Consider the following 23,611-nt stretch of genomic DNA (forward strand, 5'->3'; position numbering starts at 1 on the left):
CTTATTTTCATTCTCCTTATTAAAGGTTTTTATCTGTTTTCTAGGAAATGGCAAGGCAAAGTCTCATTTATATACATATTTTTTTTTAAAGTACTAGAATAAAAAATATTTGTCCTGGCAAATCAATTTAGTTTACAAATTAGTAACTTCCTATATTTGTGCTAACAGAAAAAGCAAAGGGCATGAGTTTCACTACAAACCAAAATAAAAAAACAAATAAAACCACTATTGCTAAAAGAGTGGCAATAAGTGAGATCAAAACGAATTTTCCCTATTTATAGTCAGGCCAGAAACGCATGTAAAATTTCTTCATAGGAGCCATTTATATGAAATATTAGACATCAGGTTTTTCATACTTGATTTCCAAAAATTTAAAAGTTAAAAATGTTAAAGGACTTTTGTTTTTCACACACTGTATTTGGTTGGATTTCATTAGAAAAGTTAAAATCTAAACATTATCTGCTTAACAAAAATATGAGTATTTTTTACGTACCAAATATTATCCAAGAGAACAAGTACTGGACCGAAAGTAAGGGATGCGAGATACCACTTTTGCTCTCTAGAATCTTGCAAACTTGTGAGGAAGAAAAAAGACAATCATAGTGTGACAGACACCAAAACAGAGTGTGCAATACAGTCACAGGAGAGGAGAGAAGGATTGCCATCTCGTTGCTGGTGGGAGAAGAGCAAAGATCAAGGAGGGTTCAGAGAAGAAGTGAAGCTTGAAAACTGAAGTCAACTGTGATTTAGGTAGGGGAAGGGAAAAGGGAATGTCTGACAGAAAAGCAAGTAAAAAAGCATAGGATTTAGGCCCATTCTAATTAAAAAACAAACAAAAAGAGCTAAAACTTGGAAATTGATTCCTCTAAGCTGTTCATACATATGACCCTAATGTCTGCATGTGTCACACAGTTAAAAGTTACACCGGAAATATCTCTGCAAACAACCCAATCATCGTGCCCTAACCTCAGGTCAAGCTTCCAATAAGAGCCAACGTCATCACATTTTCTGTCAGATGAACATTAAGAACTTGTCAGTGGTATAAGATGTCTAAAGCATGGAGGGAAGACTGCGTTACATACCACTAACCAATTTTCTCACCCCAGGTAGATGGATCTTTTTAGCTCCAGCACTAAGGTAAAGAGCTTCAAACTCCTACCCCAGAATCTTCACAGCAGGAAGATGGTGCCAGATAAGGCCATGAGATTCCTCTCTTTTTGGATCCATTTTTTTTTCAATGAAAGACTAGCAGCAGCCTAGAGCTTCCCAAGGTATATCTAAAACAAACATTTTTACCATTTATTCTCTGGAAGGATGGCTTTAGGATTAGAGCTTTCCTACCCCTCTTTTTCTGCAACCCTTAACTATGACCTGCTTTTCTTTCCATGTCTACACCTTAGCACAGAAAGAACAGAAAAAGTAGAGAATAAATAAGGTTGCAGTAGAGTCAGTACTGCTGAGTTCTTCTCTTAGCACAAGCAAGGAAGCAGGCACTGTGTGACCTCTTTCATCTCAACAACTTCATGTCAAGAACCTGAGAAGCCATACTGATTAGTACATAATGGTTCAGTCACATGGTCACAAATATAAGATGGAAGTGGATTTTTTTCTCTCCCCTGGTAGCATACAATGATTACCATTAATTTCTAGGTGTAAATTTAAATGATTTACAACTTTAAAATATCAGTCTACCTTCCCAAACAATACAAGGCCCCTACTAAAAGCTTTTAACCACAATCTCTATACCTGTAAAATCATTATTTCTTACAGTATGTTTTAACCTTTATCCATTACATTTTAAATACTCACTTACTTAAATTTACTGACATGTTTACCAATTTCTTTCGTAAACATTGCTTAATGCATTATACTTCTTCCCCTTCAAGTATAAATATCCTTTTTGTCAAAGGACATTTCTTTAGTAGTCCTGGTTGTGAGTGACAAACTCGGTATTATCTGAAAATATCTTTCTCATTCATGTTTGAATGATAGTTTTGCTGTGTATAAAATCCTAGGTTGAAAGTAACTTTCCCTCCCATTTTGAGAATAGTCCATTGTCTTCTGGCTTCTACTATGGGTGATGAGGAATCTGCTTTATGTCTAATTCTAGGCAACCTGTCACTCTGTGAACACTTTTATTATATTTTTATCTTTTATTATACCACAATGTAAATGTTTAGCCTGTTGGAACTTGGCACATTTCTTTAATAGATTCTTGTCTTTTTTCATTTCTCCAAAATTATTAGCAGTTATCTTTTCCAGTACAGCCCCTCCAATCTCTATTCCTTTCTGAAATACTTTCTCATTTTTCTTTTGCATATTTTCTGTATCATTCTCTTGATTTATCATGAATGACTTTCTCAGATATGTCTGTCAATTCATTAACTGTCTTTTAGCTGTGCTTCTATTTTACCCGTTAAATAAGAATTTTTTTGTTTTTAATTTTCAATGACCTTTTAATTTCTAGTATTTCATTTTCCTCCATTTCCTGACTGGTCCTATTTCTTCATTATAAGGTATTCCTTCTCTAGTAGCTTTCTAATTGTTCCATTATTTCCAGTTTTTTGGGATTATAAATTTTTTGCATTTGATGACTTTCCCTCATTTGCTTCCATGTGAGGTTTACAAGTTTTAGGGGGTTATAAGCTCACTTTTAGTAGAAATTATTTCTTCTGCGGGACACGTGGGTGCCCTCTCTTGTGAAAATGTTGTATTTGGTTTCACGTCTGCATCTAGAAATGTAAATGGCCCTAGATCAGTCTCTCAAATGGGAGTTCCCATACAACAAAGGCGTGTCTTTATGCTTCGTTCACATATTTGTACTAATTTGAATATTTTGGTTTCAGTTTCTCATTGGTGGTTTCCATTCCCCAATCACATGTCAAACTTTCCTGTTCCAAGATTATTGGGCAAAATTCTCCCAGTCTTCCTCCCAGGGACTGAGGCAGACCTTTAAAACTCTGCATTTTTACAAGAGGCTCAGTCACCACCATTCCATGAAGCCATGCCTCCTGTTTTCACGAAAATCCCTACAGCCTTTACTTTGACACACGGCATGCAAGTATATATAAATCATTAATACTTAATATAAGCAATATATATTGTTTTAATATTTGTATCCAGTATGTCTACCTCAGTAGCAGAAAGGGGCTGTTATCAGCTAATTGAACTATCTTGCTATAAATTCTAAGCAAGCAAATATAACATACTTAGGACAGTGGTCAGTACATAATAAATACCTAAGTCAATCCTCTCCCTCCCCCAGCAAATTGTGGGCCCAGGATTCCAATGCCTGCCTTATTCCAATTCCTAAGGAGCAGGGGTTTGTAAATAAACTTATTACCCACCCCCTAAAAAATGGCCTGCTTCTGACATCAGGGCTACAGATGCCACACACCAGGAAAGAGAGAAATCGAATCAAATGAGCCTCCCCAATTCTTGTCCAGCCTAGTCCATCAGACCATAAAAATGCACTCTGAAGCCTTGTTCCCAGAGTCAATATTTCTTCCTCAAACTCAGTCTTCATTGTACACTTAGAGTATACAGGCTGCCACTTAGATAGTATTTTGGCTGAAGATCTCTATTTCACAGAGTTCTACAATCCTTTAGGAAGTATATAATGACCTTCCAAGACTAACTTTCAAAATTGTCTCTATGCTTTGATAGGAGAACGAAACATGCATAATCTATGTTTCCAACATAAGTCTGAATTTAAACTGGAACAACTTGAGAAATAATGCCTACAAGTTGCTATTCTGCTGTGTAGCTTGGCCTAAGCTATATTTATTTGATAACACCAATTAATTCCTTATTATTAATCTTATTTTGAGACATAAATACGTGTTAGGGGGATAAAACACAAAATAAGAAACTGACATTTCTTTAAATTTTTTTTTTCTTACCAAATCAGATAAAATTCTTTTACAGAATTTTCCTTAATATTTTATTGACGTTATCCTGATGATTTCACAATGGCTTTTAGGCTTACACACACACACACACACACCCCCACCCCAAGCACACAATCTCTTTAATGGTACATCTGACTCAAATACTTCAAATCAATCTTGATTATGTAACTACAGAAAGAACTACAAGGGATGTCCTGTGTACTTTCTGTGTTATGCACTTGACAGAACTGTTGCTAAAGGCCAAACCAGACTCTACTCAACTAGTGACAGAGCAGTCAAAGGAGTTGGCTTCAGGTCAGAATTGTCTGTTGAGATTTACAGATCAGATGCTGAAATTTCATTACATACTATCTCTGCACTTCACTACAAAGAAATTCATCTAGCTGAGTTATAAGGCTTGTTTGCTGCATGAATGCTCAACTTTCCCAAGGTCTTCCTGAAATGTAACAAATCTACTTTGTCAGATACAGTTTTCAATTGATGCACATACCAAGCAAGAAGCATCGGGTTATACATGGGACTAGAAGCTTAAGAATTAGTATCCACTTTGAGGACACCAGTACAGTTTTCAGGACCTCAAAGACATTAAAACTTTTATACGTAGTTTTGAAAATGTTAGTAAAAAACAAAAAAGGTAATAAAGAAGCATGTTCCTTTAGGAACCCAAATATAAGCTAGTAGTTTTATGGCACAGATAATATAGTTTCTACCAGCCACTAAGAGCTTAGACTTGAGGTAACTGGAAAAGTAACCCACTTGAGATTAAAATTCACATTCCTCTTTATAGAAATATCAATAAAGAATCCTTCTTATCAACATCCCTCTACCTAAACTTTCAGATCCACCTCGATCAGTCTTTCCCACATTCCTTAGCCCATTATTTTTATGCTGACAACCATCAGAAAGCCTTTTGCTGTGCCTGTATAGAAGGCCTACTGTAGTTAGCATTTTTTTTCCACAAACATGCCTTCCATCTTCATCGAAAATGAAACCTAATTATCTCAGATTATAATAGCTTTAATTGGAAGCCATTCTTTCTCTATCTCCCAAGTATTTCAGTTGTAAGATCTCAAGAATGCTCCTCCACAACCTTGACTCAATCATGCTATTCAGTTACCAGATCTCTGCCCAGACTGTCACTTTCAGATCAATCCATCTCTCTGCTGAGGATCGTGGCACCTGGACCACAGTTTACTTTTATCCTATTCTCTACTACTATACTGGTACCTAAATGTCCATAATAACATCCCTTACAGTTCCCCAACACCTATTTCAATTACTTTCATCTTTAAGCCAGTTCAACAGGTGATTTAAACTGGTTATATCACTGAGAATGCTGCTCCAACTCTAAAATATTAAGTTAAATCTTTGATCATAACCTCCTATCTTTCCAACAATTCTCATTCCTATTAAGTCATCAATCTGCTTTAACTTCCCTCTAGTCCTCTGACATCCTACCTGGCACTTCCTCGCCACCAGTTCTTGATCTCACAATTTCACCTACCTTGCCATCTTGATATTAGTATTTTCTCATCCCTTGGTATGTCATACTCATTTATTGAAACTCCAGTCTAAATCAGACTACTGCCCTTGTTTTCTTTTTTCTTGCTCCTGTTCCCAGTACTGAGCACTACTGGAGAAACTCAAAGAACTCTATCATCCAGGTGCACTGCAAATGTATGATTTATAATCTCTACAATCCTTGGTACACATACTTCCAGCGACTTTCTCTTTACTCTTTCCTCATCCCTTTTGTCACAGAGAAAGGAATGTCTCTCCTCTTTGCCGCACCAACCTTTCTAGCTGTGCGCTAGATCCCACGCACTCCTGACTTTTATGGGACCAGAAATCACCTCCTTTCTTTCAATCTTCAGGTCCTTTCTCTGGCAAGCACCCCTCTCTAGCTACAAGCATGCTCAAGCCTCTCCTATCCTAGAGAAAAAATAAAACAAAGCACATACCTTTTCATTAATGTAGCCTTGATCCTTAAGCTATCACTTTGGTTCTCTGCTTTCCTTCACCAGCAAACTTCTTGAAGATAACTCTGAATTTGCTGTCTCTAATCTCTGATCTTTTAATTCCTCAGTTCCTGCGATCTAGTGTTCCCCCACCAAAATCTAACATACATTTGCAAAAGATATCCTACTGCCAAAACCACTGTCATTTTTCAATCATATCACATGTATTCCCTTGGCTCTGGGTCATTGATGTTGCCCTAACATGCTAATGCTTCCCCAGAGTTTTAATTTTGACTTTTCTTTCTATATATCCACTCAATGAAAAATCTTATCAATTTTTAAAATTATCACAGAAGTACTGTGAATTCCAAGTATTTATTTCTAGTCTTTTCTTCTTCCCTAAATTCCAAAGGAGTACTCCCAACTATATACTGAACATCTGCACGCGGACGCCCATAGCAAACTTAGAGTAAATAGAGTAATCAATCTATTCCTCACCTTACTCACCAGCATATCTGCTTCTCTTCCTATGTTCCATGTCAATTCATACTAGCCACACGACTGTCAAAACCAGAAACCCAAAACTAGAAATACATCTTTCTTAAATTTTCCACAACAATCAGATACCAGTCCTGTCATTTTAGGAAGGTCTACAAAATGTTTTTCAAACAGACTCATCTTTGTCATCTCTACCACCGTCATAAGTTGAAGTGCTCTGCTTCTTTCGCTGGATTACTGTGGAAGATTCTCCCCTGATCTCCAGGCTGCCTTTCATTTTAGTTAACACTGTTATCTTTCTAAAACATGGCACTTCCTGCTTAAAGTACTTAAATTTTCCTCTTTCCTTCAGAATCAGGTATTAACCTTTTTTAATGTCTTATCTCCTTCTTATTCCTCTCAAGTACTTGAGAACATTTAGCTTGCTATCTTCTCTAACAGATTATATATTTTCACATAGATCTGTGCTTCTACTCAGGAAATAAAGTTTGCCTTGAGCTACCATGTCCAAAGCATGGAACTTAAAACATTTTAAGGAAATGAAGAAATTCCAAACCACAGTTTAAAAACTCACTTATTTTCCAAAGTAACTTAAACTTCTTAAAAACACAGTCAAATTTCTATCTAGAAACAGGCCAGGTGAGGTGGCTCACACCTGTAATCCTAGCACTCTGGGAGGCCGTGGCAGGATGATTGCTTGAGCTTAGGAGTTCGACACCAGCCTGACCAAGAGTGAGACCCTGTCTCTACTAAAAATAGACAAAATGAGCCGGGCATGGTGACATGCGCCTATAGTCCCAGCTGCTAAGGAGGCCGAGGCAGGAGGCTGAGGTAGGAGGATCACTTGAAGCCAGAAGTTTGAGGTTGCTGTGAGCTGGGCTGACACCACAGCACTTACCCAGGCAACAGAGTGAGACTGTCTCAAAAACAAAACAAACAAACAAAAATTTCTATCTAGAAACAAATTTACCACTAAATATATTCAACATTCTGTATAATTTAAAACGTACACAATATGAATTCTATAAGAATAAAACAGATGCACATTCAGCGTAAGTTTCAGAAATATTTCCACTTCTGTATTATGCTTTAGTTAAAACTAACCTGCCAGTGCTGAGTGACAGCATTCCACACTCCCACTTTCCCTGTGTGACTTGTGGCCACCAACTGGTTACCAATAAAGAAGAGAGCATCTACAGAAACACCAAGGCTGAACACTCCTTAAATGACAATAAAAAATAAAGAGGTTAATTGGTCACCATCTTTAGAATCAATCAAAACCTGCATTAAAAACATCTTAAAGGTGACTAATTTAAACCTATTCTCATCAGTACAAATTATATGTGCTACACTCATTGGGTACCAGAAATAAGAAACTCAAACTCTTAAGCAGAGGACAGAACTCCCAAAGCAAAGAAGCGTCTGCCCCCAGCAATCTCACACTGATGTAACACCTTGTTATCTGAAGATGTTTTTCCTAATCTTAATGGATCATCAAAATAATCTAGTAGATTTAATGTAAATAAAACAAAAAAGGATCCTGGGATCCACACCAGGCCCACTAAATCGGAAAACCCACTGTATTTTTATAAAATCCATAGGAGAATTAGATGCAGCTTGCTCATGGACCCAGTATTTCCGAACTACTGATGTGAAGACACAGAATTGGCAACGTCAACTATCTAGAATGTGTCTAAAAATCTTGAAATAAGAAAAATGGGGGAGGGGAGGAAGCAGCAAGAAGTTACACTCAACTCAAAATATACATTCAGGCCTTTTACTGAGAGCTTACTTTAAACCCTGTGTTTCCTAGCATTGGGATCTCAACTTAGTCAATCCAAAAGACACTACATTAGGCCTTGAAATTAAAAAACATGAGAAGATGTTACTAAGAATTTACAGCTTTGTAGAGAAAAAACTGCAGCCAATTATAATATGGTACAGTAACAGAAGGATGTACAGGGTACAGTAATATCCAGAGGAGTGAAGGGGGTAGATAAAAGGGTTTGAGAATGTATCTTAGAAAAGAAGACATGTGAGTTGGGTTTTTAAAAAGGTTAATAAGAATTCATCAAGTTAGGGGGTTGGAAATGGGGAATCTGAGAAGATGAAAAAGGAAGTGTAGGTGACAAAGGACATAAGGAGCGAATATCCCACATTAATACAGCAAAAGACCCAAGAATGCCTAAACAGAGAACGCTAGGCTCACCTTGGTCTGGCATTTATGGCCCTCTATAGTTGTCTCTCTTTAGCAGAGTACTGCACCAGGAGTCAGGAGAATCTGGATCGGAATCCTGGCTCTGAGGGTACATTTCTTTGCCACCTTTTTGGTTCTTACTTAACTACAAAATGGGGTCTAAGCTAAATGCCTCAATCAATAATCACTTTCAGTCTGAAAATGTCATACTCCAATTTTGGCACTTAAGTAGTATTATCTTAATTATTTGAAAAACATCTTATAGGACATATCTTTTTATCTAATGCTGAAAAATAAGCCTTACCTATAAAATATTGTTTTATACAGACCTTTACCTGTTTTAAGTATCAGTTTATTTTTTTAAAGTATCTGTAAAAACAAACAAAAAAGTACCTATGCCAATATGAACAATTTTCTCAGCATTTAGCGAAGAAAAATAAAGATGCATAAGACCTTGACGAACTCATGGGAAAAACAAACCAATTAAATGCAATTATAATGTGCTTTAAAAGCATAAGCCAGAAAAGATTACTGATTTCTTTGACCTTAGAACAGTGCTAGTTATTCCTATTGTTCAGAACTGTACTTTATACAACTCTAGTGACAATAAACACCACCTTGAAAATTTTTAACCAATCTTGAAAAAGTCAGGCATGTAGCAGGAAGAGAAATGATATATACTGGACAAAAGGAATCAGAAACAAAAGACCTGGTAAGTATTGTTAGAAATGTCTTCTATGTGTATGTTTTAATTATATGTACAAATACATATTTATATAAACGCACACGACATACACCATCTCAGCGCAACCTGTCAACAAAAAAGCCAGAGCAAAATAAAACACAACATACAAAAAAAGCTGAGCCCTTTGCCCAGAATTAAGAAATAAACCTGCCATTTCAAAGCAGAAAGTCTCCATTTTACTGTGTATAATTTTAGAGATTCTTACATAATGTTACTTTAATTTTGATGACAATTTTAGAGAACATGTGAAGCCAACTATATTCAGTATTATGGGCTACATGAAAGGCAGAAATGAAAACAGGAAAATCAACTAACAATGATTACTCTAGAGAGGGATAAGGGTCTGGGAAATCAAGAAAGACATTCTGAATGGTTTAAAGTGCCACTCCTGCTTAGGCTCAACAATCCTGACCACTATCCACAGGGAAGGCAACAATATAAGTAATGACAAGTTCCTGTCTTAGGGGGCCCTCTCACGGTAAAAAATGGCTTATAGCAGCAATTAGTAACCATGTCTTATGTACGTTATAATGAAGGGAGTTCAGCCTCTGGGAGAGCTCTATCATGGATACACTAGCCCCAACTATTTTCTTTGGATGGTATTGTCAAGTTCTGAAGAACATTTGTAACAACAAATGGGAGTGAACAAATTACTATTGTACCATCTCATAACACAGCTACCTATCACATTAGCTAGCTATCACGTAAACAAAGTAAGGAATAAAATCTCCTTCACTTATTGGTATGTTACAAATAGCAACTTGAAAAAGGAAAAAAAAAATCACAACTGATTTCCTTTCTGTATAATTACTGGTGCATTAGAATTTCAAAAATCTTAAATTTTTTTTTCTAAAGTTGTCAGGGAGGACTTCTGCTGCCAACCATGATGGAATAAATGGTATCAGATTATTCCCCACTTTAAAACAAAAAAAAAGGAACAAAATACAGGAGGCAATGTTTTAATGTATTGGACAATAGGCAGCAGAGGACTTGAGAGCTGGGAAACAGTGATAAGGCCAACATTCACCCTGGCTTTCTGTTTAAGGGTACTTTCTGTCACAGCACAGGGAGATGAAACTCACATAAAGACTAATCATTTCCCTGAACTGAGCAGACAGAGAACTTGAGGCTAGGATTTGTAGGTAAGGTGCAAGAAAGAGAATTATGCCAGAGCGGGGATGGCGGTGGGATGGAGGGGGTTGTCACAAAACTTGCATAGGGGTCTATCTTTGTAAGAAGCCTTGGCTAAGGCCAAACTACACCTGGGCAGGGTAGGAATCTCCAAGGCAGAAAGGCTGCTATAGGACCGAGAGCTAACAAGAGATACCAGAGGTCTTATGTGGGTAAATGGGGTAGTTCCAGCTCAAACCAAGTGGAAAGCCCTTGCTGAGCACTTCAGGCCTTCAGTTAAGACTCCAGAAAGGCAACATTTTAGGAATAAGGACCACATCCTTGAAAAGGAGCCATGCTAAATTTAAAAATAAAGCTGGAAGAGGCTACCTACCCCTAACAAAGCATAAAAACTAACAAGCCTAACAGGACCAAAAAGATCCTTCAGTAATTTAATTGCCCTCCAGAACTAAACTCACAACTTTTTAGGAAGGTAACGTAATCCACACTACCTATGTAATGTATCACACACATACCCAGCATACAATTAAACTTTCTAGACATGTGAAGAAGTAGGAAAATGTGATCCAAAATAAACACGTGAGATGACCCAGACATTGAATTAGCAGACAAAAACTTTAATAAATTAAACAGCTATTAGGAATAATAAAATGTGGACATAAAGAACAAACACAAGAAATCTCAGCAGAGAAAACAAACTATAAAATGGATCCAAAGGCAATTCTACAGCTGAAAAGCCCAACATTTCAAACGAAAATTCACTACATAGGTTTAACTGCAGATTGAAAACTGCAGAAAAAGGGTAAAAGCCATTAAAGGTAGACCAATAAAATTTATCTGAACTGAAAAATGGAGAAAAAAGAAACTGAAATAAAAACCCAGGGCTTCGGTGACCCCTAGGCCAATATGAAGTGGTCTAACACATAACAGTCTCAAAACGGGGAGGGAGGTACAGATGAATATAGGAAAAGGGAGGGTGGGCAGGTGCAGGCCTTCCTCGGTGTGTCAACCAAAAATGTCTCTAGACATTCCCAAATGTCCCCTGGTGGACAACATTAGCACTGGCTGTGAAACAATAATCTAGAATATATAAAGAATACTTACAAATCAATAATAGGATAACAACCTCATAAAAAAGGGGGGCAAATGATTTAAATAGACATTTCTCTAAAGAAAATATGCAAATGGTCATTAAGCACATGAAAAGATACTCAATATCATTAGTCATCAGGTAAATCACCATTAAAATCATCACACTATAAAAATCTACAAGAATGGCTCAAAATAAAAAGACAATACAAAGTGGTGGTAAGAATATGGAACAACTGGAACTCTCATACATTGCTAGCAAAAATGTAAAAAGGTACAACCACTTTGGAAAACAGACTGGCAGTTTCTCATAACCTAAACACACACTTTCCATATGACTCAGAAAATTCCTCTCCTAGGTATTTACTTTAAAAAAACATGTCCACAGAAAGACTTCTACTTGAATGTTAACTGCAACTTTATTCATAAAATCTCCAAATTGGAAATAAACCAATGTCCATCAACAAGTTAATGGATAAACAAATTCTGGCATATTGATTCAATGAATACTACTAAGCAATAAAAAGGAATATACCACTAATACATGCAACAACATGGATGAATCTCAAAAGCATAATGTTGAATAAAAGAGGCCATACATAAAAGAATACATATGATACAATTCCACTCATGAAATTCCAGGCAAAGGAAATCTAATCTATAGTGACAAAAAGCCTAAATAAATTGTATAAACAATGTGGTTTGTGTTGAATACTTGCTTTCCCTCTGGGAATCTGGAATCCTGGTAGGCAGAGGGTGCCTACATGACTAGCCTGTAGTAATAACTTTGAAAACCAAATTTCTAATGAGCTTTGCCGGTAGACATTTCACAAGTATTGTCACAATTTGTTGCTGAAGGAATTAAACACATCCTGTGAGACTCAACTAGAAGAAAACTCTCAGAAGTTTGATCCTGTTTTTCTCTAGACTTCGACCCATGCATCTTTTCTTTTGCTGATCTTGTTTTGTATGGTTTCCTTGTAATAAATCATAGCTCTAAGTACCTCTATGTGCTGAGTCCTGTGAGTCCTCGTAGCAAATCACTGAACCTAGGGGAGGTCCTGCAGACCCCTGACACAAATATGTGATTCGGGAGTTCAGAAGAAGGGTCCAGATTAGATATGTAAACATGCAACTCAATAGCACACAGAAAACATTCAAAAAGCCATTAGCATATATGAGATCACTGATAGAATAAATATAGAGGAAAGATGGAGTCCAAGGACTGAGCCCTGAGGCAACTCCAGTATTTTTAAAAGTCAGGCAAATGAGGACGAAATACCAAAAGGAACTAAGAAGAAACAGAGAGCTAGGATGAAAATCAGTACAATAAGGTGTCCTGGAAGTCAAAAGAAGAAAGTGTTCAAAGGGAAAGGAGTAATCAAACGATATTAAATATATCAGAGGTCAGCTCTAGTAGGATAAAGACTAGGAATTGAATATGGAATTTAGCAGAGTGGAGATCATGCACAACACTAACAACAGTAGTGGTTGGGGGGAAAAGCACAACTAAGCAAGTTCAAGAGAGAACAGAACAGAAATGGTAAGATGAGGTAACTACTTTTTCTTTACCAGTGTCTTGATCTTGGACTTCCCAAACTCCAGAACTGTGAGACATAAATTTCTGTTGTTCATAAACTCCCACAGCCTATATTTTGTTATAGATTAAATGGATTGAGGCACTCTTGTTTTAAGAGAAGCGAAAAAGGCCAGGAGCAGTGGCTCATGCCTCTAACCCCAGTATTCTGGGAGGCCAAGGTGAGAGGATCGCTTGAGGCCAGGAGTTTGAGACCAACATAGTGAGACCCGATCTCTACAAAAAATTAAAAAATTAGCTGGGAATGATGGTGCGTGCCTGTAGTCCCAGGTACTTGGAAGGCTGAGCTAGGAGGATCTCTTGAGCTCAGGAGTTAGAGGCTGCAGTGAGCTATGATACCACCACTGCACTTCAGCCTGAGCAACAGAGTGAGACCCCATCTCTTTAAAAAAAATAAAATAAAAATAAAAAGCAGAGAAGCAAAAAAAATGGAGCACACTAGAAGAGAATGGAGGGTAGTTTTTGTTTTAAGACAGAAATACAGCATTACTGAAAGCTGCTGAAAATGATCTAACGAAGAGGGAAATTTTGATAATGCAGGAAAGAGGGGGAATAACTACTGGAGCAATGTCCCTGAGAAGGTGACAGAAAATAGGATCTAAATAGGATCGAGTTTAAATTAGAGAATTTGGCCCTAGATAAGAGCAGAGACAACTTAATCACAGTAACGAACAGGATAAGAGAATATGAGCACCGATATACAGATGGACAGATGTGATGACAGGAACTTACGAAAAATCTCTTCTGATCTTCTTTACCTTCTCAATGAGAATGAGAGAGAAGGTGTTGGAAGTTTAGGGAGAAATAAAAAAGTATGAAGTAGTAATCCAGAACAATGACAGAGGGAACTGACAAGGATTATATAGTAGGATTGCTGGGTAGATTTAAAAGGCCCACTTAAGAATACAGGTCATAAATGGAGGCTAAGTATTGTTTTTTGAGTGTGTATTCCTTTTTCCCAGCCATATTTAGCCATACAGATGGAAAGGTGGAGGTTAGCCAAGGTTGGAGTTTCTCTAGGTAAGTAGGGCAAAGGAAGATATGCAAAAATATTGAGAGTCTACACTAGAGAATGATTATAATGACAGATTCCAAGCCATATAAAAAAGGGAAGTGCACCCAATTGTAGGGAGACTAGTAACATGAACAAATGACAGTGTGAATGCCTGCTACACAAAACGTCAGTCACAGAAATCACAGTACTGCCACTTTTCAATGATATACTAACTCTTCAAATTAAAGATTTGGCAAAGAATCAACATCTTGTCTGCAGAATTGTACTTCTGTCTTGCAAACAGATGACTATACAGATGTGGCTGGACATGGTGTTTTACCTGTATTCATTCAGTGTCAGCACCAACTAATCATTAAACGTCTTTTATGGGACTGCTTGGACACAAACACAAGGAGTGCTAAAACATTCAAAATGTTGAAAACTTTTATGAATCTCATGGCTTATTCTAGAACATCTGTGTTGACATTTGCACTGATGATGCAAAGCAATGTTGGGTAAAAACAGCAGGTACCTCAGCGTGTATCAAGGCAATGGCACAGAACTTAGTGGTCATTAAACCCTTCTTTGCTACATACTATCAGGAAAAGAGAACAAGGGCAGTTTAACTTTTAAGAACATCCTTGATGAAGCAGTACAAGTTTGTATTAACCTGGGCGCACCTGTAACCCCAGCACTCCGGGAGGCCAAGGCAGGAGAATCGCTTGAGGCCAAGAGTTCGAGACCAGCCTGGGCAACATAACCTAAAGACCCCATCTCTATAAAAAAAAAATGTTTAAATTAGCTGGGCACAGTGGCACATGCTGTAGTACCAGCTCCTCGGAAGGCTGAGGCAGGAGGATCACTTGAGCCCAGGAGTTTGAGGCTGCTGTGAGCTATGATCATGCCACTGTACTCCAATATGAGCAACAGAGTGAGACCCTGTCTCCTAAAAAAATTGTATTGACTAAATATTAATTTTGAGTATCTATATTCTTAATATTCTATATGACTAAGTACTATGGCTGTGTCAAGGAAAAGCATCTTCACATATGTTGGACTTGAGAGCTCCACTAGCTGCTCTGTTCACTGAATATTATTTTTATTTGAAATGATAACAAAAAAACTATACTTATTTAGATGTGGGTGTGTGGCAGCACTTTCCTCAAAAATAAACAAAGCGAGGCTATTATTTCAAGGAAAGCAACTAATGCTATTTGTTGCCAATGTTAAAAAGTCAAAGTTTCAAGTGAAAATTAGCACTTTGGGAAACTCTATCTGTCATAGCGAGTACAACTTCCTAACCCATAGAGTTCAGATACATGATCGGTAATGATACTAATAAATGTAATTTTTTTCATATTATACAATGATATGTATCAACATTTGGAAGATCTACATAACTCAGTAAACCAAGACTTTCCAAATGACCAATGCATGATATTAAAAAGAATAGATAAAAGATCCATTCAAAGTATAAAATAGAGCAACAGATTTTAATTTAACAGAGTATGAAAAGTTCAGATATGATTTCAGAATTTTGATACAGTATCAAAGAATATTCACAATTACCTGAGACGACTATAAAAACGTGTTTTTTCCAACTACATATCTGTGTGAGATCAAATTTTCTTCATATAGCTCAATCAAAATGTATCACAGCAGCATAAATGCAGAAATAGATATTAGAATTCAAAAGGACATTAAAGAGGTTTACAAAACTGTAAACCAATGCTACTCTTCTCACAAATTTTTTGTAAAATAGTTATTTTTCATTAAAAATGTTATGCTAGCATGAAATGATTACAGTTATTTTAATAAATATTTATACAATTTCAGTGTTAATTTCTAATATGGTAAATATTGATAGATAGTAACCTACATAAAGACTCTTCCTGGTCCTGAATAACTCTTTAAGAGCATTAAGGGTCTAAGACCAAAAAGTTTGACTATTTCTGGTCTAGAAGCAGCAGCAATGAGGAGCAAAAGGGGAGTAAAGAGGGGTAGAGAGAAAAACAGCCACTGCTGAGTGGGATTAAGGAAAAGCAACATTCTTCCAGACCAGCCAGGTTTTAGATGGAGCAAATGGATGATGAAAAGAAACTTCTCTCTTTTCTAAAACATCCATTTGCCCCCTCATTTTCCGATCATTGCTCTCACATTGAGTAGTTATTATTACTGGACCCTGGAGAAAAGGTATGGCAACTCTAGCTAACTAATGAATAAGCCAGGTTAGTTTTCATATTTAAAGGTCAATCTCTTTTATAAACTTCAAAACATTGTATATACCAGCAAAATGCAACATAAACAAGATGCATCCTACCAATTTCACTTCCACTGCCTCCATCCTGAATACTCCACAAGATGATACTGCTCTCCGAGGCCACGGCAACCATCTTGTCTTTGTCTCCATGTGGACCTCCGACCACTTTTGCATTTAAAGCTACTCGTTCAATAGTCCAATCCAAATAGGGGCTTGTAAACACTTGTTGCCATCCTGAAGATTCTTTGATTCTGTTGAGAACAGACGTATATGGTAGACTCAGCAGCAATTAAGCACACAAATACAAATCAATGTACCCAAAAAAAGTAACCACAGGTATCCACCCACTTTTCTATCTATTAAATATAAAATGTTGATATATATCATCTACAAAGCTAGAATATTATCCTTGAGGTATCTTATATTTACATACATAGAACATATAACCACTTAAAAAGAGATTAGAGTTCTTTATTTCGCCAAAGAATAATTTAGGAAAATTCTCCAAATTTTAAGAAACTTTAAAAACATAAAAAAAACATGGAAGATGGTTTTATCTTTCACATTTCTCCACAAAAAAGTGCTACTGTCATTTTCTATGGGTAAGAATAGTCAACAAAAATCAGAATTTTAGAATTATTTCTTTCAGTTATTAATTAGTTTTTCAGTTATTACTAAATGAAATGACATACACTGAATGTATTATTTTTTGCACTTAGGTTGATGTCTATCCAAGAAAGCTAAGATAAGGGAGTGTACCATATGCACTCTAGTAACTCAGAACGTTGATACAAATGAAGAGTGATGCTTTGAAAATCCTTCTCTGAGGACTTTGGTTTTTAAAGGTCTAAGTGCAAAACTTTATGGGACTATTGATTATCCATGTGTAAAAGCTAATGTATTCTTTAATATTGAATTTCTCTGATAAATACCTGTCAATCAACAATTTTTTCCGCCCTATCTGAATTTGTCTTTAAGACATTTTCTATGTGATTATGCAGCAAACCTTCATACATTTAGAACCTAAACAGTTGTGTAATCATGATAACAAATGAGATGAATTATAAAACATTTTAAACTAAATAACGCAAACAAAATTGTATAGCTTCTCTTTGTCCTACTTAAAGAGAATAGAATATGAAGGAAAAAAAGTGTTCCTTTACAAACTACTGGACACATTGCAAAAATCAAACTTCAGTATTCATAAATGATGGTCACCTAAGGACCTAAATGAAAACACATAAGCTTCATTTACATTAAAATATGTATGCTAAGGTGATACAACTATAATTCATAAAAACAGACAATTCAGCCTTCTTAATAATTTTAATAATTAATGATTTCCCTAAACTTCAAAGCAATACAGACAGCAATACAAAGAAAAATATATCAATTTTTTCTAAGCACTGTAAGGTCTGTAATTACCCTCTTCAGCCACCAGATGGGATTCGTGTGTTAAGAGAAACAAATGGAAATAATTATCCAATAAACTCTAAAATTTGACAACACTGAAAAATGAAATGTAGATGCTTTTAGGGACTGTCAGACTTGGCACAAAACAGGGATTGCCAGCACTTCAAGAATAATGACAACGTGCTGCTCTGTGGATGCAGACATATGCTAGTAGGTTCACGATAGTGTTCAGTGATGTTGAAGTGATTCACTGAGGTGAATGATGTGATCTTGTGATCATTAATTCAGGAATACAAAAATAATAAAACTATGTGTAATCTCATCTTTTACAGAGATCATACTTCTAAGTTGTTTTTCTCTACAGCAATTAGGGCATTATAAAATAAAGAGATGCCAAAAAAGGGTTAAAGAACCAGAAGAGACTATTAAGAGTGAACATAACAATTACAGAATTTAAAATATATAAATTTACTTTGGTTTTTAAATTAAGCACAAAGAAAAAACATATTTGTTCTATAATTTTCCATAAAAGTAATACAAGATTTAAAATATGTAAAACAAGGAAAAATGCGCTCTGATTATTTTAGTGCTCCATCTCCTTACTGCTGCCTAGTGAACCAACACTCTACGTTAAGACAGCTGTGCAAAGAATATAGTTATTTTCTGCATTAAGACCTCAAAGAAATCTAGTAGGATATGTACTATGAGTTTAAAACTTCCTATAAAAATACTATACCTCCAATTGTATGGGAATAAACAAATATGATATAAGGACATGAGTTCAAAAACAGATCCAAGTATTAATATTTACATAAACCTAAGGCAAGACAAAGGGAGATTTCAAATTTAGTGAGAAAGGATGATTTATGTAATCAACTGTCAGAACATTATTGCCCACTTAGGGGAAAATAAAATAAATTCTTAAATCTCCCACTATATACAAAAAGTAAATTCCACATGGATTAAACATCTAGAAGTGGAATATAAGCTCCAACAGAGCAGTAATTTACATAACTACTTTTTTTTTTTAAATATAAGTAACACTGTCATAAACTCAGTAAGAAAAAGGGGCACAAAAATAAAGCCTGACAATATAGAAAATCAGTGAATCCAGGTGAAGAACATATAGGTATTCAGTGCACTAATCTCTTTCTTTAAAGTTTTTAAAACTTACTGATTTAAAAATGAGGAAAAACAACTTGTAGAAAAAATTATACTTTTAAAATAGTCTGAATATTTTTCATTCTTGTGAAATTTTTTCATTGCCAGTGTGTTAAATGATTTAACTATATTTGAAGAAATCCAGTATGTCCTCAGTTCTTTTCCTTCCTCACTATGCATGAGTGTGCTGCTTTGACATCACTGACACTCAGTGAAAGCAAAGAAAGATCATGGTCAAAAGCAAACAAAAAGAATGGAAAATGTAATTGCATCATGCTTTTTGCATTTGTCACAGTGAGTAAAATTTTGTGTACCACTGGGGTGTCTCTGGCAAGTAGCAACCTTTAGCCCTGCTGTGCAATCACCAAAGGTAAGTTCTGCTGTTACACTTCAATCACTCATAATCATTTCACAACTCCTCTGGAATGCCTTACCAATAAAAATATGTACATAATATTTAAACAAAAAAGTCTAAAACTCTTCTCAATTTAGATCCATAAGATGGTAAGTTCAAAATAATACTCCTAAAAAAAATTCCTTTACCAAATTAGTCTTGTTTCATTTAAAAGTCATCCCCGAAGAAATCATCCAAAAAATCATTTTCATGTTATTTAATAATTAAAATTAAAAATCCACAAAACACTCTCAAAATGTAAAGTCTACACCTAATCATTACTACAATGAAAATATAAACCTGAGAATACTGACATAAAAGGTTCTTACCAGATATGGCAAATCTTTCACAAATTAAGATTTTTTAATACATCTGAAATTCTTTAAAACGTGCATGTAAATTTTAGAAGATATTTTAAATATTTTTAAACTTACTGTGGCTATTTTTTCTTAACCAAACTCAATAGTGACAAAAAATGTATATATCTTTTATTTTTTAGCAGTTAAATGGAACCATAATCTAAGCTAATATATTCCAACCATTTTCTTGCTTCTAAGCCATTCTCTGTCAACATTTCTCATTGCATATAGTGATTTTGAACCAAGAGTCCTACCCTTTTCCCAATTTAAAAAAAATCACCAGTTTACACTACTCTTCATTCCTTTTCAGTCTCTGAGAATGCAAGAATTACGAGTAAAACCAAACTACTTCCATGGAAGTCTCATACATTACAGATATTAAACTACGCTACTTGTGTCCCCAACTCTCCTGCTTTGGCACCTCACTCCCAACAACGTGATAGCTATGATCAATGTAGGTCTTATCTTCCCCTGCTGTAGAATACAAAAGACTGTATCGTTAGAAACAGAAAATCATGGAACTCACTTTAATAACCCTGTCTGAACTCATTTAATACTACAGACTCAGAAGATAGATATAAGCAAGAAGGAATAACATTTCAACTACAACACAGTTCATACTGTCTGGGAAATATTTAAGACATACTAAGGCTACCAGTAATATTTACCAAATTAGCTGTGAAAATGAAAAGCAAACTAAGTCTTAATCAAGTATTACAGAAGTGGGTGAAATATGTAGGGAAAAAACTGATGACTAAAAGAACAGCTTTTCAATCTAAAAATACAAAATCACAATTATTAATAAACTACCCCCTAAAATAAAAAGCAAATCACTATTATTTAATATTATACAGTACCTGTAACACACAGCAAAATGGGCATATGCAGCTACAATCCAGTTGTGATGGCCAGCTACTATTAGCACCTTTCGTGGATCCACAGGAAATCCTGTTGATTTTAAAAAAAGAAAATAAATATTTTACATTCTAAAACAGGGGTTGGCAAATCATGGTCTACAGGTCAATTCCAGCCTTTTGCCTGTTTTGGCTAATAGTTTTGCTGGAAAACAGCCAGGCTCATTTGTTTACGCATTATCCCTTAATCACGTGCTAATGCTAAAATGGCAAACTTGAGTTGCTCCAACAGAGATCACATGGACCACGAAGCCTAAGATATGTACTATCTGGCCCTTAACAGATAAAGTTTGTCAAACCCTGTTCTAAAGATTCAGAGTAAACAGAAGATCATATAATATTTTAAATAAAAATTACACGTTAAATGTGACTTTCCAAGATAAATCTGGATAAAAAAGAGATAGGGCAAAAAATTGCATCTTTAAAAGGAATTACTTAGTATCATCTAGAACTACTAACATACATAATTTTCTGTTTCTCTGTATGTAACACTGCTTACCTAGCCTAACAGTCTCTTCTCCAGTTCCAGAGAGAACAGGCTGTGTACCATTTCCCCGGGCTTCACCTTCTGTAGAATTTAGTCCATTCCTAGAATCAGCAGAAGATCTAGCTGTGTTGTTTATTTTACGACTGGGAATACCTACAAAGGGGAGAAGATGACAAATTTGTTTCTAAGTTCACCTTCCAAAAACTAAAAATATCACATTGTAACCAAGAAACATAAACTGTGAATTTCATTACAGCTCAAGTACATCTTCCAATATAGCAATTTATTGCAAATAATTTAATTACAATAAAAAAATAAAAATACAACAAAATTCTTTCAACAGATTTCTGGTATTTGTCGAATTATTTATAATAAATAAGATTAAGATTTGTCATATCATGCTCCACTTTGACCTAGCTCTAGGTCACTGAATCAATAGATCATTAACTCATTCAATCTGTCAGCCAGTCTTTACATTTTTGTTAGTTACTATGTGTTAAGTACTATGTAGTAATTTAACAGCTTTAGAACTGAATTACCCCATACTTTCAAACATCTTTTATTTGACAGGGGATCTTTTTTAAAAATGAAGTTTTGGTAAGCAGCACACTGTAACACAGATAAAGGTCGGACTTTTCCAACTAACTGAAGTGTGGCTAAGGTGACACTGACATATCTCTGCAGAGCTCCTCCAGTTCTCCAAAAAGGAGTTTAACAACTAGAGTTCTAGCATAGGCGTCAGCAAACTATAGGCTATTCAAAATCCAGCCCAATGCCTATTTATGTTAATAAAGTTACAATGGACATAGGAACATCCATTTGTTTTTGTAGTGTACATGGCAGAGTTTAGTATGGCAGAGCCATAGAGATCTTCTGGCTCATAAAACCTATTTGGCTCTTTACAGAAAAAGTTTGCCAAACCCCTACTTTAATAAATAGTATGACTTAATTTCTGCAAAAATTAAAGTTCTTACCATTTCTAGTTTATAGGCAAGAAACTCAATATCCAAAGAATAGTTTTTTCTATTTAAAAAGTTTATATTTGCTTAATGACAAAGAATTTTTAAAAAGACTAAATAAAGCAGAAATACCTGGTGGAGGCAAGTAACCATGAAAAAGGACACTGCCACAAGATGAACGCTCCAATTCTTCACATAAGAGAAGCCTTCTTACTAAAAACATTTCAAAGCAAACTTGTCAAGAGTACATGCAAACAGAAAAACAGTACTCCATTTTTATTTTCTCTAGTTAAAAGGATAAGGAAAGAAAAGGAAAATGTCAGAGTTGACAACATCTTTTTACTATGAAAATCCACAAAAACTAAGCACTGAACTATTCCATCAAAAACTAGGATATGATATAAAACACATTTCCTTTGGGCAAGTTTAGTACACAAAGGATCAAATCATAAAATAAATATTAAGAGAAGACCACATACCTAATGGAGTGATTCCATAAAATTCTGCTTCATGCCTGAGAACATTAATACTCACTCCCCTAAAAGAAAAAAAAAAAAAAATGATGTAAATTCTCTAATAATGGAAACCTATATTATCATCTGAAGCAAAAGGAAAAAGTACCAGGTATTAGGTACTCCTAGTACTAGGAAAAGTACTAGTACAAAGTCATAAGGCTTTAAAACTTCACTTCTCTCCTAATATTCTTTATTTTAAAAGTCTTAATCATTTAAAAAAGTCTAAATAAAACTTCATGTGAACAAAAATGTTTTATTACCTACTTAAAAACCATTCAAACATAGATGAAATGACTGAGAGATGAGGGCTCTATAAGGCCAGTACAAATAAATTATCTATAAGTATCTGATAAGGTAAATAATAGAGTGGAAACCTCTCATTTATGGTATTAAATGCTTTTACTTTCTTATCACAATTATTTCTATACATATTTTAACTTCCTCAATCATACTGTGAGCTCCCTGCAACATGATCTACTTCTGATCTGTTTTTGTATACCTCACACAGTGCCTAGCATAGTGTATATAATATCTATAATAGTCATACAATAAATATTGCTGAATAAAGAAAATAGGAAAAAAAAAAACAGTTTTAGGAAGGGCTATGCTATCCAGATGAAGATGACGCTACTACATAGTAGTACAGTTAAGTAATTGGAAAATAAAAAGAACAGAAGCTTCAGAGTTTACAATGCTAATGGTTCATTTTAGGTTTCAGTTGTAATTTCTTCTTACTTTAAAAATATTCTCTGGTCTTAATAAACACACACAATTGCAATATTACATTGTTTTTATTTATAAAACCGGTTATGACTGGTTTAATATAAGAATGCTTAAAACTATCTTATTTTATTTCAAAATTGTTTTTATTAACAGTAGAGCAGTACTAGCAATTACAAGGTGGCTCTGGACACAAATACACAAAAGCTGTTGAGAAGCTCCAGTCTCCTGGGGAGGATAGGCAAATAAATATGGTAATTATAATAAGATATAAGGACAAGAGAAGAATTTTATGCAATGAACAGGATC

At 35.3% G+C, this 23,611-nt stretch overlaps 1 protein-coding gene across 3 annotated transcripts in view; it reads right to left on the minus strand.

The window, feature by feature from the left end:
- Window positions 1–23,611, minus strand: part of KCTD3 (potassium channel tetramerization domain containing 3) — a 51,735-nt gene that overhangs the window by 18,679 nt on the left and 9,445 nt on the right. For all 3 annotated transcript variants that reach the window (XM_069459267.1, XM_069459269.1, XM_069459266.1), the window contains exons 5-10: window positions 22,547–22,605; window positions 22,200–22,280; window positions 21,121–21,261; window positions 20,565–20,655; window positions 16,441–16,631; window positions 7,472–7,587 (exon numbers count right to left, since the gene is read on the minus strand). In XM_069459267.1, the coding sequence (XP_069315368.1) occupies window positions 7,472–7,587; window positions 16,441–16,631; window positions 20,565–20,655; window positions 21,121–21,261; window positions 22,200–22,280; window positions 22,547–22,605 (679 nt within the window). The remainder of the gene's footprint in view (window positions 1–7,471; window positions 7,588–16,440; window positions 16,632–20,564; window positions 20,656–21,120; window positions 21,262–22,199; window positions 22,281–22,546; window positions 22,606–23,611) is intronic.

This window comes from Eulemur rufifrons, chromosome 27 (genome assembly GCF_041146395.1).
Source record: "Eulemur rufifrons isolate Redbay chromosome 27, OSU_ERuf_1, whole genome shotgun sequence".
Classification (NCBI taxonomy): Eukaryota; Metazoa; Chordata; class Mammalia; order Primates; family Lemuridae; genus Eulemur; species Eulemur rufifrons.